Source organism: Gorilla gorilla, chromosome 18 (assembly GCF_029281585.2).
Source record: "Gorilla gorilla gorilla isolate KB3781 chromosome 18, NHGRI_mGorGor1-v2.1_pri, whole genome shotgun sequence".
Taxonomy (NCBI): domain Eukaryota; kingdom Metazoa; phylum Chordata; class Mammalia; order Primates; family Hominidae; genus Gorilla; species Gorilla gorilla.
The window spans coordinates 108382638-108395938 of record NC_073242.2 but is presented as its reverse complement, the minus strand read 5'-3'; the positions used below and the strand labels follow the sequence as shown (position 1 = coordinate 108395938).

The following is a 13301-nucleotide window of genomic DNA, read 5'->3' as shown; positions in this document are numbered from 1 at the left end:
CTCACATACGATCTTTCCAGAGGAGCTGTAACTAATCACTCCACCTAAAACGGATCTCCATTTTAGTTTCCTTTATGCTTTAATGTCTACACTGGAGATACTTTTTGGTACCTATCATAGGTTGTAATTATTTATTTATTGACTTTCTCTTCCACCAAAATTTAAGCCCCTTGGACCATGTTTGTGCTGCTTATGATAATATCTATGGCCCTTCTTTTCCTGTTGGATATAGTGTTTCTTCTCAAGAAATAGTGATTGACCAGAGGAATGCACAAGTGTTACAATGAATGGGTAACTGAATGAATGAAAGATGATGAAGAAAACAGTTTAAGACTGCTATTCTGTGTCTCTATATGTGTGCTTCCTCGGAAAGGAAACTCATATTTCAGAGCTCTCCTATATAACAGCTATTTCATAATTAACCCTTACAAAAAGCCTATGAGGCAGGCATTTTAACTCCACTTTTAAAAAAATGAAATCACGGCTTACAGATGCAGCAATCTTGCCCAAGCTTACGTAACTAGCACAGCTGGAATTCAATTCTAGGTCTAGTTTAACTCCAGAGATGATGGCCTTTTCACCAGTCTGAGTTTAAGACTTAATAAATGTTCAAGCCAGTATTAAGTACGGAAGCATCACTTTAGCAAGCAGCTCTGAGAAGCAGCCAATTTAATTTAGTCTTTGAAGAATTCAGGCTTAAATTTTGTCTTGAAATAAATACACATACATTCAGAGTCTGATTACATTTGATCAAAGTTTGGCCTAGATCAAACATCTAGACCAAAAGATTTCTGTTTTCAAGCTGGTTTTCCCCGAGAGTTTATAGGAGAGACCCAAGTTCAGAGTCCCACAAATTTACCCTTAATTTCCAGCCACTGGATAACCGTTTGCTGAGTGTTTACTACATGCTAGGCACTGTGCATGCTGAGTTGTGAATACACAGAGAAGGCGGAAGTTTGCCCTGACCATCCAGGAGCTCATGGTCTACAAGGACAGACATCTATAAATGAACCAAACACAGAGTGATCACTGCTCCAATAGAGAACTTACGAGCATTGGAAGATGACTCTCTGTTGAGGGTTGGCAGCAGAGGGAACCAGAGGGAACAGGATGTGCAAAGGCCTTATGGTGGGAGGAAGACTGGGAAGCAGCCAGTGTGGCTGGAGTATGAAAACAAAGGGCCGCTTGCTTTGAGGTTGGGCTGGAGAGGCAGGCGGGAGATGGACCACACGGACTCTTGGTTAGTGGGCTTCAGGTTGGTGGTCAGGTCTTCACCTTGCATTATGGGCTGGGCAATTGTGTTCCTGTCTCCCTCACTTCTCCCCAGGTCTGTTTTCAGAGCAGAAATTGGCCAGGTGACAAAGGGAAGGCACTTCTCAGAGAATAGTATAATAGCTTGACCTAGGACAGTGAGAAGGCTTTGGGACACCAACTGTGGCAATGAGGAGGCCTGGCCACTGACTCCTTGCAGAAGGACCCTAAGAATGGCTATCACAATCAACAGCTCACATGGAGGTGGGTAGGCAGGGGAGAGGGGTGGCTCAAGGGCAACACAGTACTGGGCTTAGGAATATACATTTTATTTCAGTATTAAGCATTCAGTTCTGCTACTTACATGCTGTGTGACCTTAGGTGAGTTACTTAGCCTCTCTGTGCCTCAGTTTCCCCAACTGTGGAAGGGGATGATGGTGATAACACCTACATTTTCTTTATGAAGCTTGAATGAATTGATGCAAATGGAACACAGAGCCCAGTTCATGGTAAGCTCTGGGTCCATGGTAGCTTTGATTGATTACCATTTTTCAAAATGCCCCACCTTCAAGTCTTTTGGTTGGGAAAAGGGCATGAAAACAGAGAGTATGCAAAACCTCTCCAACTCAACCTTCAGGGTGGGTGGAGACACCAGCCCAGAAATTACTGGAGCTGAGGCTTGATGCTCTTGACCTTCCAAAGAGAGTGTGCCACACTCTTGAGCAATTACTATGTCCCAAGTAGAATGCTAAGAAGTTCGTAAGTGTTTAATCATTGAGACTGGGTCTTGCTCTGTTGTCCAGGCTACATTTATGCCTCATGCCAATCCTCTGACTCTGGAGCCATCATTATCCCCATTTGATAGACAAGGAAAATGAGGCTCAGTGAGGGTCAGGTGACTCACCCCTGGGCCCACTGCATAGAGTGGGAAGACCTTAGTTTGTTCCATCACATCTAGAAACCAAGCAAGGGCATCAAAGTTGAAGTAGGGTTTCATAGGGTAAGTAGCGGCCAACCCTGAGGTGACCACCACTGTCACTTCTATGCCATGCACGTACCTGGCAGGGATGAGAAAAGCTGAGGGGTGCTTCCTTGGGCTTAACACTAGAAGGAGACACTTGTGGGTCTCCTTCACATTCAGGCCACCTGCCCCCGTCCATGCCTCTCTCTTGGCATTTCTACAGTTGGATCACATGCATAGCTGGGGGTCGACAGAACCACAAATCCTCTCCTTCCTGCCGTCATTGCATCCTTTTGAAGGTCAGTGGTGGGGTGGAGGGTGGGAGGAGGTAGGGGAGGTGGATTCTGAGGGGGAGAAGTTGGGCAGAGGCAGATATCATTCTCAGCACCTGAGGGTGAGGATGCTTTTGCTCTTTCTGTCAAACCATTCCAGCAGCTATTGCTCCTTTCAAGGGTAGAAATGTTACTTCGGGTAAGAATTTCAAAATTGAAAAGTGCTCCACCTCTGTTGAGTCCCTTCTATGACAGACCCCATAGAAGGATTGTACTGAACTGGATTCAGTTGGGTCTATTTAGAATGTTCCTGGTCCCATGAGCAGCCTTGGGACTGACCCTGCCTCAGTTACACCCACATTGAAAAGCGCTGCAGTAGCCCTTTTAATGAAATAATCATGAAAATCACAAGTGGAGCTGGAAGGCTCATCAGAGGAACAAAGACCATCTTCATCATTTCTGTGCCCCCTGACTCCGGTTTCTGGGGGTGTTCACCACTGCCTGCATATGTATGATTATTACATGAAAGCAAAGAAGGTGTGGCAGAAGGCCAAATGCAGCAGTTCCTTTGTGTGCTTTTTCCTGCTGCCGTAAATCTCTGTGGATTTAAAAAGCAAACACAAATAGCCCCAGCTCGGGGATTATATGAGCCAAATTCAGCAGTAAGATATTTCAGAGTTGCTGATCCAAGACCTTCATGTCTGTCCTTCCTGTGTCCCCAGCCCCGGCCCCTGGATGGTGAATGCTGCCTCTTTCCTTCTTGCCCACACAGATTAGGGAAGAATTTCTCTTGAGTGGCAGTAGGTTCCAACAGAGGCGGTACTTAGAGAGAAACCCTTTGACCTTGCCAAGAAAAGAATTCCCCTTTATGGTGACTTTGCTCTCCAGCTGGGTCTTTGGCTCTCCACTCTGTTTTCTCTTTCTGAATCCCTTTTTCTGAGAACTCATCTGTGCCACAGCTTTAACCATCACAGCATGAGACTATTTCCGAGTGCCTGGCATGTAGTAGGCTTTGCACAGGGTGCCAGGCACCGTGCCTGGTATGCGACAGGCTTCTTATAGAGGACTGGACACAATGCCTACTCCACCGTAGGCTTCTTACAGAGTGCCAAGCACAGCACCCAGCACGTGACAGGTTTCTCACAGGGGGCCAAGCCCAGTGCTGATGTGTGGTAGGCTTCTTGGTAAGTGTTTACTATTAGTAGTTCCCATAGGTACTTAGCAATATTACCTCCAGGAATGCCTTCTAGATCCCTTGGTCCCTATTCTTTCCAGGTGATTAGACTCTTATTAATTTCCACCAGTTTTAAAATAAGCTCCCATTATGTGCCAGGCATTGTGCTAGAAGTGCAGGAGTTCGGTCTGATCTCTGCCTTTTCTGATCTTATACCCCTTGGCTTCACCTATGACTGCTATCGGGTGAAGCAGATAGCAAGATTCAAGTCATTTTAACAATTAGCTGCTCCCCCTCGATCGGGAGTTTGATTCCTTCCTCTGTGGGCTTTGTGCTCCTTTGGCTAGAGATTGTGCTTTATCTCAGTTTCCTAACTTCAGAGCCAGCTCGTGTCAGTCATTTGGAAAATGCTCAATGTGGGTGGTTTTTTTTTAATCATTGAGACTGGGTCTTGTTCTGTTGCCCAGGCTGCAGTGCAGTGGCATGCTCACAGCTCACTGCAGCCTCAAACTCCTAGGCTCAAGAGATCCTCCTGTCTCAGCCTCCCAAGTAGCTGGGACTGTAGGTGTATACCACTACAGCCAGCTAATTGTTTTTTAGAGATGGGAGTCTCATTATGTTGCCCAGGTTAGTCTCAAACTCCTGGCCTCAAGCTATCCTCCTGCCTTGGCCTCCTAAAGTGCAGGGATTATAGGTGTGAACTACCACATCCAGCCTAAGGGAGTGGCTTTCTACTCAATGGAGCTCCAGTCCCACTTTCCCTGGCCTGTTATGCAGGGCCCTGGAGTTCTCACTCTCACACTGTATTTATCTTGTCTAAAGGAAGTCATTACAGCTCCATTGCTTGTTGTCTAACAACAACAAAAAGGAAAAGATGTCTTGGTCTCATCTTGCAGTATTTTCCCTAGTCATAGGTCATTCTCTCTTGTTCTCCTTCAGAATCTCTATAGGCACTGCCTCTCCCTTCCCCCTTCTGCTACTCATTCTCCTGATTTTGGAGATCTCTTCTCTCACCATTCCTGTGCACGGCAGCCAGATCATTTTTTTTGTAGTTTCGCCTTTCAAAACAGTGCTTAACTGCTTCAAATCTGCAAAGAACTCTAAATTTCTGACATAATGCAATGTTTACTCCATTTAAGAGCTTTGAAGAGTCTCATCAGTCTAGCCCAGTTCTCCACCAGGGTCTGGAGTCGTTTCATATTTTCATGACTTGAGGGGCAGGGGGGGTGCCACTGGTATCTAATGGATAGAGACCAGGGATGCTGCTCAACATCTGCAGTGCACAAGGCAGCGCTCCCGATAGCAGAATGATCCCAGCCGAAATATCCACAGTGCTGAGGTTGGAAGCTCTGATCTAACCCCATCCTACCATCCAAGCGCCTCACAAAACTACATGCTTTAATACAGGCAATCTGGCTTCCTCCCTGGCTGAGGAGCAAGCCACCCTCACTTCCTTTGTGAGAGTGAGTGTGGGTGCTAGAAAGATCACAAGCTCTGGAACTACAGCCACCTGGAACTGAGTCCCGTCACGTCTATTTGTGTGACATTTACTTAACTAGGCTTGCCTTGCCTCCCTCTGAAAAATAAGCACAGTATTTACTTCATAGAATGTGGAAGACCCAAAAGAGAGCTCCCATGTGTTCTTCAGGCTTCCATTTAGGCATTGCTCACCTGTGCCCCCACAGTGCTCTGTACTTCCCTATCAGCTGCCAACCCCATTGTCTTGCATGGGGATTTGCTTACCATTGTATCTTCATAGTCTGTTTGTAGGCCTCACTAATATAGATGGTACTCCATTTACAATGGTCTCACTTCATAATTTTTCATCTTTGTGATGTACCCATACAACTGTTCAGTTTCTCACTTTCAGTACAGTATTTAGTAAGCATTAAGAATACTGAGTTGTGTATACCTGACTGCATACAACTCGAGGTTTTCAACACTTTATTGTAAAATAGGCTTTGTGTTAGGTTATTTTGCCCAACTGTAGGCTAATGTAAATTTAGGGTAGGCTAAGCTAAGCTAAGCTATGACATTCAGTGGGTTAGGTGTATTAAATACATTTTTGACTCATGATATTTTAAACCTATGATGAGTTTACAAGGATGTAACTCCACTTTAAGTTGAGAAGCATCTGTACAGGAATAAATGAAAAAACAAAAGGTCTGAAATAATATTGTGTACCCATTTCCCACCCAGTGTTTTGAAATATTGTGTTTTGTGGGTTTTCTTTCTTTCTTTCTTTCTTTTTTTTAAGATAGTCTCGCTGTGTCGCCCAGGCTGGAGTGCAGTGGCATAATCTTGGCTCACTGCAACCTCCACCTCCTGGGTTCAAGCAATTCTCCTGTCTCAGCCACCTGAGTAGCTGGGATTACAGGTGTGCACCACCTCACCTGGCTAAGTTTTGTATTTTTAGTAGAGACGGGGTTTCACCTTGTTGGCCAGGCTGGTCTTGAACTCCTGACCTCAGGTGATCCTCCTGCCTCGGCCTCCCTAAAGTCCTGGATTTACAGGCATGAGCCACCAAAGCCTGGCCTTAAATATATTTTTGGCTCATGATATTTTAAGTTTCTAATGGGTTTACAGGGATGTAACTCCATTGTAAGTCGAGAAGCATCTCTACATGAATGAACGAATGAATGAATGAATGAATGAACAAAAGGTCTGAAATGATATTGTGTACCCATTTCCACCCAATGAAGTTTTAAAATGTTGTTTGATTTTTTTAAAGGCAGGTTTTTTTTAATAGCTTTATTGAGATATAATTGACATACAGTAAACTGTACATATTTAAAGTGTACAATTTGGTGAGAGATTAAATATGTTCACACCTGTGAAACCCTCACCACCGTCCATGTAATGAACATATGCTTCATGCCCAAAAGTTTCCTTGAGTCCTCTTGTAAACCAAGAGGAGTTTTGCAGAATAGAAAGCTGACAGACTCACACACCTCCAAGGCCAAATCTGTTCCTACCTCTCAATTTCCTTATCTGTAAAATGAGGAATGTTCACCTTGCAGGATTGTCTCAGGTGCACATAAAATGGTCTAACTGAACTCGTAGCAGGATGGCAGGAGATCAACAAAGCGTGGCTATTATTATCTGCCCTGTTCTGTCCAAGATTCCCTTGTGTGGATTCTCTCACGCTTCCCTCCACCTACTGAAATCGATCGCAACCTTCAAGTGCACCTGAGGGGCTGTCCATCTTGACGTGCTCTCTCTGATCTTTCTCTTTTCCTTATTTCTAAAGCCCTTGCAGTTAGGTACACACAACTCAAGGTTTCTAACGCTTTGGCTTGGTTTCACTCATAATCATCTCTCTCCTCCTAAAGAGAGAGAAAGTAACTGATGTAAAGGTTAGGTCTGTGTCATAAGTATTTTTTTTTCTATTCCCTTTACAACACCTGCCTCAAGGCTGAGAATGTGTTCAAAGGAGGCTTCCCGATTGACTGGCTTATAAAAGAGTTTTCATCTCGAGAAATTTTGTCTTTTTATTTTTTTCTGGTTCATTGTATGCATAATAGTGTAACAATATCTGTGATCAAAAAATAAAGAGAAATCACTCTGCATTCCACTCCTATTGCATGTTGGCAGTTGGATATTTTCCCTTTCCTTTCATTTTAAGTCTACATGCACCGAGAATTTGTACAAAGCTGTGATCACAGAGTAGATGGAATCTGGCATTCTGCTTTTTTCACTCAATGTGCTACCATGGGCATTTTTTTCATTTTGTGGCTGTCTTCATAATTATCATTTTTTAAGGGACTGCACAATACTCAAGTATGTGGGTGTGGCATAATCGACTGAACTGTTTCCCTTCTGTTGATTGTAGGGGCTCGTTCTGAATTTTCACTATTGCAGACAATGCTATAATTCACTCTGTCAACATGTGCTGAGCACTTACAATGAAGCAGAAGCAGGGTTTGGCTCTGCAGCAGGCAGCCTTGTACCTGTAGCTTTGCTCTTCTTATTTCCTGAGGGTAGGTTTGCTAGGATGGAGGGTTGTGTAAACGTATCTGTAACTTCCTGGGCATTCTGAATGTAATCCCAAGGTCTCTACTTAAAAACACAATGAATTGTGGGAAGTCACCTTTGAAGGAAGGTGAGGGTGAGGTGGGTCTCACATGCCTTCTGTTCTTCTGACATCAGCAGACACCAGAGATTTGAGGGCTAAGAGAGTAGATCTAGGGCAGTGGAAAGATAGAGGATGGGAAGGATGCTGAGGAAATGGAGCAGGCAGGAGTTCTCTGGTTATGGGCTATTACTTTTTCAGAAGAGATGCCATCTCCCTTCTCTTCCCACTCCCCACATCCTGCCAGCTGCACTGGCCTCCTTTCAGGTTCATAAGTTCAGCAAGCTTTTCCCGACGTGGGATCCTAGCCCATGACATCCCTGCTAGTCAGAAATGCTCTTCCTTTGGCCAACTTCTCATCCCTCAATTCTCAGCCAAAATCCCACTCTGTGATTGACAGTGTTTCTGATTTCTCCATCAGTAAGTATTCGACAGCACCTTGCATTTCACTACCAGAGCACATGTCGAAAATGTGAATCAGTTATTTCTCTTTATAGTTTTATTTTTTGTCCCCTCTCCCTCCGTTAAGACTCTATATTCCACAAGGACAGTGGCTCTCAAGATGGCATTGCTGGATCTCTGGCCCTCGCACAGTCTCCAGGCCATCACAGACACAAAGCACAGATGTATTAAGCAATTGTATTCATGCATACATGAAAGAATGCTTGCAAAAATACACGTAAGGAAGTCAAAGAAAAAATGACTTGAAGGGACAATAATAGTTCATTTTCCAGACCACAGCTTAAGAGACTCAAGTTAAAGATAGGAAGAACTGACCGGGCGCAGTCACACCTGTAATACCAGCACTTTGGGAGGCCAAGATGGGCGCATCACGAGGTCAGGAGATAAAGACAATCCTGGCTAACACGGTGAAACCCCGTCTCAACTAAAAATACAAAAAATTAGCCGGGTGTGGTGGCGGGTGCCTGTAGTCCCAGCTACTCGGGAGGCTGAGGCAGGAGAATGGCATGAACCCAGGAGGTGGAGCTTGCAATGAGCCGAGATTGCGCCACCGCACTCCAGCCTGGGCGACAGAGTGAGACTCCGTCTCAAAAAAAAAAAAAAAAAAAGGGATAAGAAGAATTACCTGAGAGCTATGGAACTGGGCAAATGGATGTCCTCAAAATTAGCCTGCAGCCTCTAGACATCTGAGAAACAGAGGGTCAACTTCTGACATCTAGCTTTAAGCTTTCCTTTCACATCCTGCTGGAACTATTGGGACAACCTTAAATTATATGCAATGATCTGCATTCAAAATTGAAAAATAAATCTGAAAACTAAGACCATCAGAACCCTCTCCTTTTCAAGAAACTTCCCAAGTTTCACCAAATCTGTTCTAAAACTATCACCTCAAATAACCAGCTCTCCCATCCAATTGTCCTTCAGTTTTCCCATCTTAATCTGTGATTTGAAGAAAATTGTTTCCCTTTTGAGACAGGCTCTTGCTGTCTGTCACCCATGCTGGAGTGCAGTGGCATGATCTCAGCTCACTGCAACCTCTACCTCTGGGGATCAAGCGATCCACCCACCTCAGCCTTCTGAGTAGCTGAGACTACAGGCATGCATCAACATGCTCATCTACGTTTTGTATTTTTTGGGGGGGCATAGGTAGAGATCGAGCTTCACTATGTTGGCCAGGGTGGTCTCAAACTCCTGGGCTCAAGTGATCTGCCCTCCTTGGCCTCCCAAAGTGCTGGGATTATACGCATGAGCCACTGTGCCCAGCCTTGTTTCTTTATTATGATTCTATCTGGACAACGTAATACCTTTGTATGTAACAATTTTGTGTTGGAAAATGAGAGTGCCGAAACAATGGCTCTGGCCCAAATCTGAATCCTCTCAGAAGCTCTGAGTGGCATGGACCCTGAGAACAAGCCTGGGGCCCAGAGCAATAGCCAGAGTGAGACACACAAAATCATCTGAAACCATGATGGCAGCTGGGTTTCCATCTGCTTCCCTATGCTGACACACATGTGGCCATGATCAATAATTTCAGAATCACAGGTTATAAACCATCATTCCCCCAGGTGACTGCAACAGCCAGCAAATTATCTTGCAGCTCCAGCCTCCCTCCTCCCATCCATCCCCTCTGCACCACCAGTGATTGTTCAAAACTCAAATCAATCATAGCCCCATTTTAGTCTGTCAGTGGCTCTTGGTCACACCCAGGTTGGAGTCCACATTTGCTGGATTGGTGTACATGGTCTTTATGTGCATCTGATACCTGTCTCCTTGCTCAGCCTCACCTCATGCCCCTTCTTCCCTTTCCCCCCAGGTGTCCCTTTGCCAATACCTATAATTAGATGAGATAACAAGACATCCCTGGACTTGCACCCCAATAAGCCTTCTTGTAGTTCTCCCAGCCTCTGAGGCTCTTGCATTCCTCAGAATGCATGCACATGACTTTCCTTTCCCAGAACAGCCCCCTCCCTGCCCCTTTCTTCCTATGGATAATTCTGGCTCATGCTTCACTGTTCAGAGAGGTGCTATCTGTACAGGAAAATCACGGGCTCCAAAGTTGAAATGCCTGGCTTGACTCCAGGCTCCACCCTTTACTGCCAGTGCCAGGCCTTCCTGGCTGCACACAATGACAAGGTTTGTCAGTTTGCTTTCAGTAAGGCGTAGCCGACGACCTGAGCAGTAGTGCTAGACTATGAGAAGTGTGTGTGTTCTTTCTGGGACTGGCCCATAAAACCTCCTATTCATGACCCTTTGGTGCTGTCTGTCCATCTGTTGGCTAGAAGCAAAGGACCTTTAGACCCAAGACAATAGTGGAACCATAAGATGAAAAGAGCCTGGGTCTCTGAATGCTCTTACAGAAGATCATCCACCAAATATCCACCTTAAGCTATCATATGAATGAATGAGAAATAAAGTTCCATGTGTTAAGATGGTCAAATAGGAGCTAGCGTAACTTTAATACATTAACTTTCCAAGTTAGCCGATTCGTTCCTTGGTGATAATAGTGGGGTTAAGAGGATTAAATGAACTAATGAGTGTGAAGTATTTGGCACAGAGCTAATAATACTAAGCCCCCAATATAGGTTTGCTACATATTATTATTATCTCTCCTTTAAATAAGTGCTACTGCTCTTTGAGAGCAGAGCAAGGGCCAGCCTGGTGCTTTTTCAAAAGCAAACATCTTACCTTTTAACTTCTTGCACGTAGTCTGCATTTCTGTCAAAGAGGTGGGTCACAGAGTCTTTGATTGCTTCATGCTTGAAAGTAGAGGCTGTTCCAAAGACAGTCACGTTGGGGACAGTGGAACACAGCTGAGCCACAGCTTGACCCTGGAAGGAAAAGACAATAGCTATGTCACACATAGGAGCCACCAGATCATAGCCAGTCTTGCTGAGTGTAGAGCAGGATTTCTCCATCGGCACTATTGACTTTTTTTTTTTTTAAGAGATGGAGTCTCACTCTGTCACTCAGGCTGGAGTGCAATGTGCAGTGGTGCGATCTCGGCTCACTGCAACCTCTACCTCCCGGGTTCCAGCGATTCTCCTGCCTCAGCCTCCCAAGTAGCTGGGACTACAGGCACATGCTGCCATGCCCGGCTAATTTTTTGTATTTTTCATAGAGATGGGGTTTCACCGTGTTGCCCAGGCTGGTCTCGAACTCCTGAGCTCAGGTAATCCACCCGCCTCAGCCTCCTAAAGTGCTAGGATAACAGTCGCAAGCCACTGTGCCCCGGGGGCCTTTTTAAGGTTGGATTAGTCTTTGTGGTAGGAGACTGTACTATGCATTGTCAGATGTTTAGCCCTCCTGGCCTCTACCTACTACATGCCAGTAGCATCCTCCCAGTTGTGACAACCACAAATGTATCCAGACATTGCAAAGTGTCACCTCGGTGGAAGGACAAAATGTCCTGTAGTTAAGGATCACTGGCATAGAGGAAAGTCAATGGGAATCAGACGAATCCAAGCACCAAGACTTAAAAACTGATATCTTACAATGGCACCTACTTCACAGGGCTCTTGCAGATGTCTTAGTTTTGGTACCCCAGAAGCCGAACCTGAGATAACGATTTGGATGTAGGTATTTTACCTGGACAATGATCTCAGGAAATAACAAGGTATTAAGACAGTAAAAGAAGGCAGCCAATAAAAGATGTGTTATCAAGGCCTTATCTACCATGTATAACTGGAGCTCAATCCCTCTGGGGAACCCTGTGACCAAGTGTAGAATACGCCTCTGAGTTATCCCAACCATGAGCAAGGAAGCCGGAGTATTTATCCAGCACATTTGCATCTGATACTTGTTGAGGGCTGCTTCTGCAATAGTAATTCCTGTGCCTATCTGGCTTCTTCCAGTCAAGTGGGCTCCCACAGCAGACAGAAGTCCTAAGCAACCTTCGGCATGTTAAGTGCAAAAATGATAGGATGTGGCTGACAGCATCTTCTACAGGGAAGTGTAAATAAGGTATTTTGCAACACCAGTCAAAGACCTGGCACAAAATGTGACACTTAGATAATAAATCCTAATTACCTTTCCCCCTTAGGGGCTTATTATATCCATTGCCGAGATGTCCAGGCATATAGAGAAAAGGTCAACACAAGTTTTAAATATTAAGTGGTCCAGGGGAAATCACACATGCAGTTAGGAGCAGGTTTATTTTTCCATATCGTTTTTCAGTATGGTCAAAATTGAAGTCATTGGACAAAATGTTGTGGTCATGTATATTCAGGCATTTTCCAGTAAAACCCAGTTTTCTGGTAACTAAGGTGCATTCTAAAGCCAAGTGTTGTCTCTTTCTGGTGTTCCATCTGCCATTTTAAGGAGGGAAAATATTCTACCAGCGTCATCTGTGATGTTAATTTCTGCCTATCATCTTATTTTCATGTCTTCATGCTGGCGGACTAAATCAGGTTGGCAGGTCAATTTATGGAAATGTCATCTTATCACCCGTTGCAATTAAAGGCAACATTGAGAGAATCACAGAATGTCAGAGTTGGAAGATCATCCAATTACCCCCTCCCCTGACTGCTCTATAGATAAAGGAAAAGACATTCAGAAAGGTTAAGGTTACCCACTTTTTCAGAGGCAAATCTGGGATTCAAAGTAAGGTCTCCTGGTTTCCACTTATTACCACTTTCCATTGTTATGCTGTCTACTTATTTTGACATTTTAAGCGAAGCAGGCTTTAAACTTCCTACCTAAAATAGACATGTTGCTGGCACACTCCCTTGGAGGTCAACATTTCAGAATATGGGCATAAACCTGAGACTCTGGACAGGCTATAGTTTTCTGTCCTAAGAAGAGCATTGATACTTGTTTAATTCTTCTACCTTCTAGATTTTATAAAGCAAAGAGAGGACTATGTTTTCTAGGGAGGGTAAATATCAGCAACCAATGCAGCAATTCTCTAAAATTTGCTGGCCTCAGATATGTCATAATTATAGCTCCTTATGGACAGGGCTTGAGATAACCTTCTTACTACTGGGATGGGAAATTACAATTAGTTCCAGTCTCCCTGTATTCCCTTCGCCCTCTGTCCTTAGGCAAATAGGACATTCATTTATTCATTCAACTATTTTTCAAATTTCTATTCTGTACTGCTTGCACTGTGCT

At 44.5% G+C, this 13301-nt stretch overlaps 1 protein-coding gene across 1 annotated transcript in view; it reads right to left on the bottom strand.

Moving 5' to 3' along the window:
- The window catches only part of VAT1L (vesicle amine transport 1 like), a 191740-nt gene that overhangs the window by 106271 nt on the left and 72168 nt on the right, over nt 1-13301 (bottom strand). Inside the window, exon 4 of the mRNA XM_031003006.3 lies at nt 10878-11020. Within this exon, the coding sequence (XP_030858866.1) occupies nt 10878-11020 (143 nt within the window). The remainder of the gene's footprint in view (nt 1-10877; nt 11021-13301) is intronic.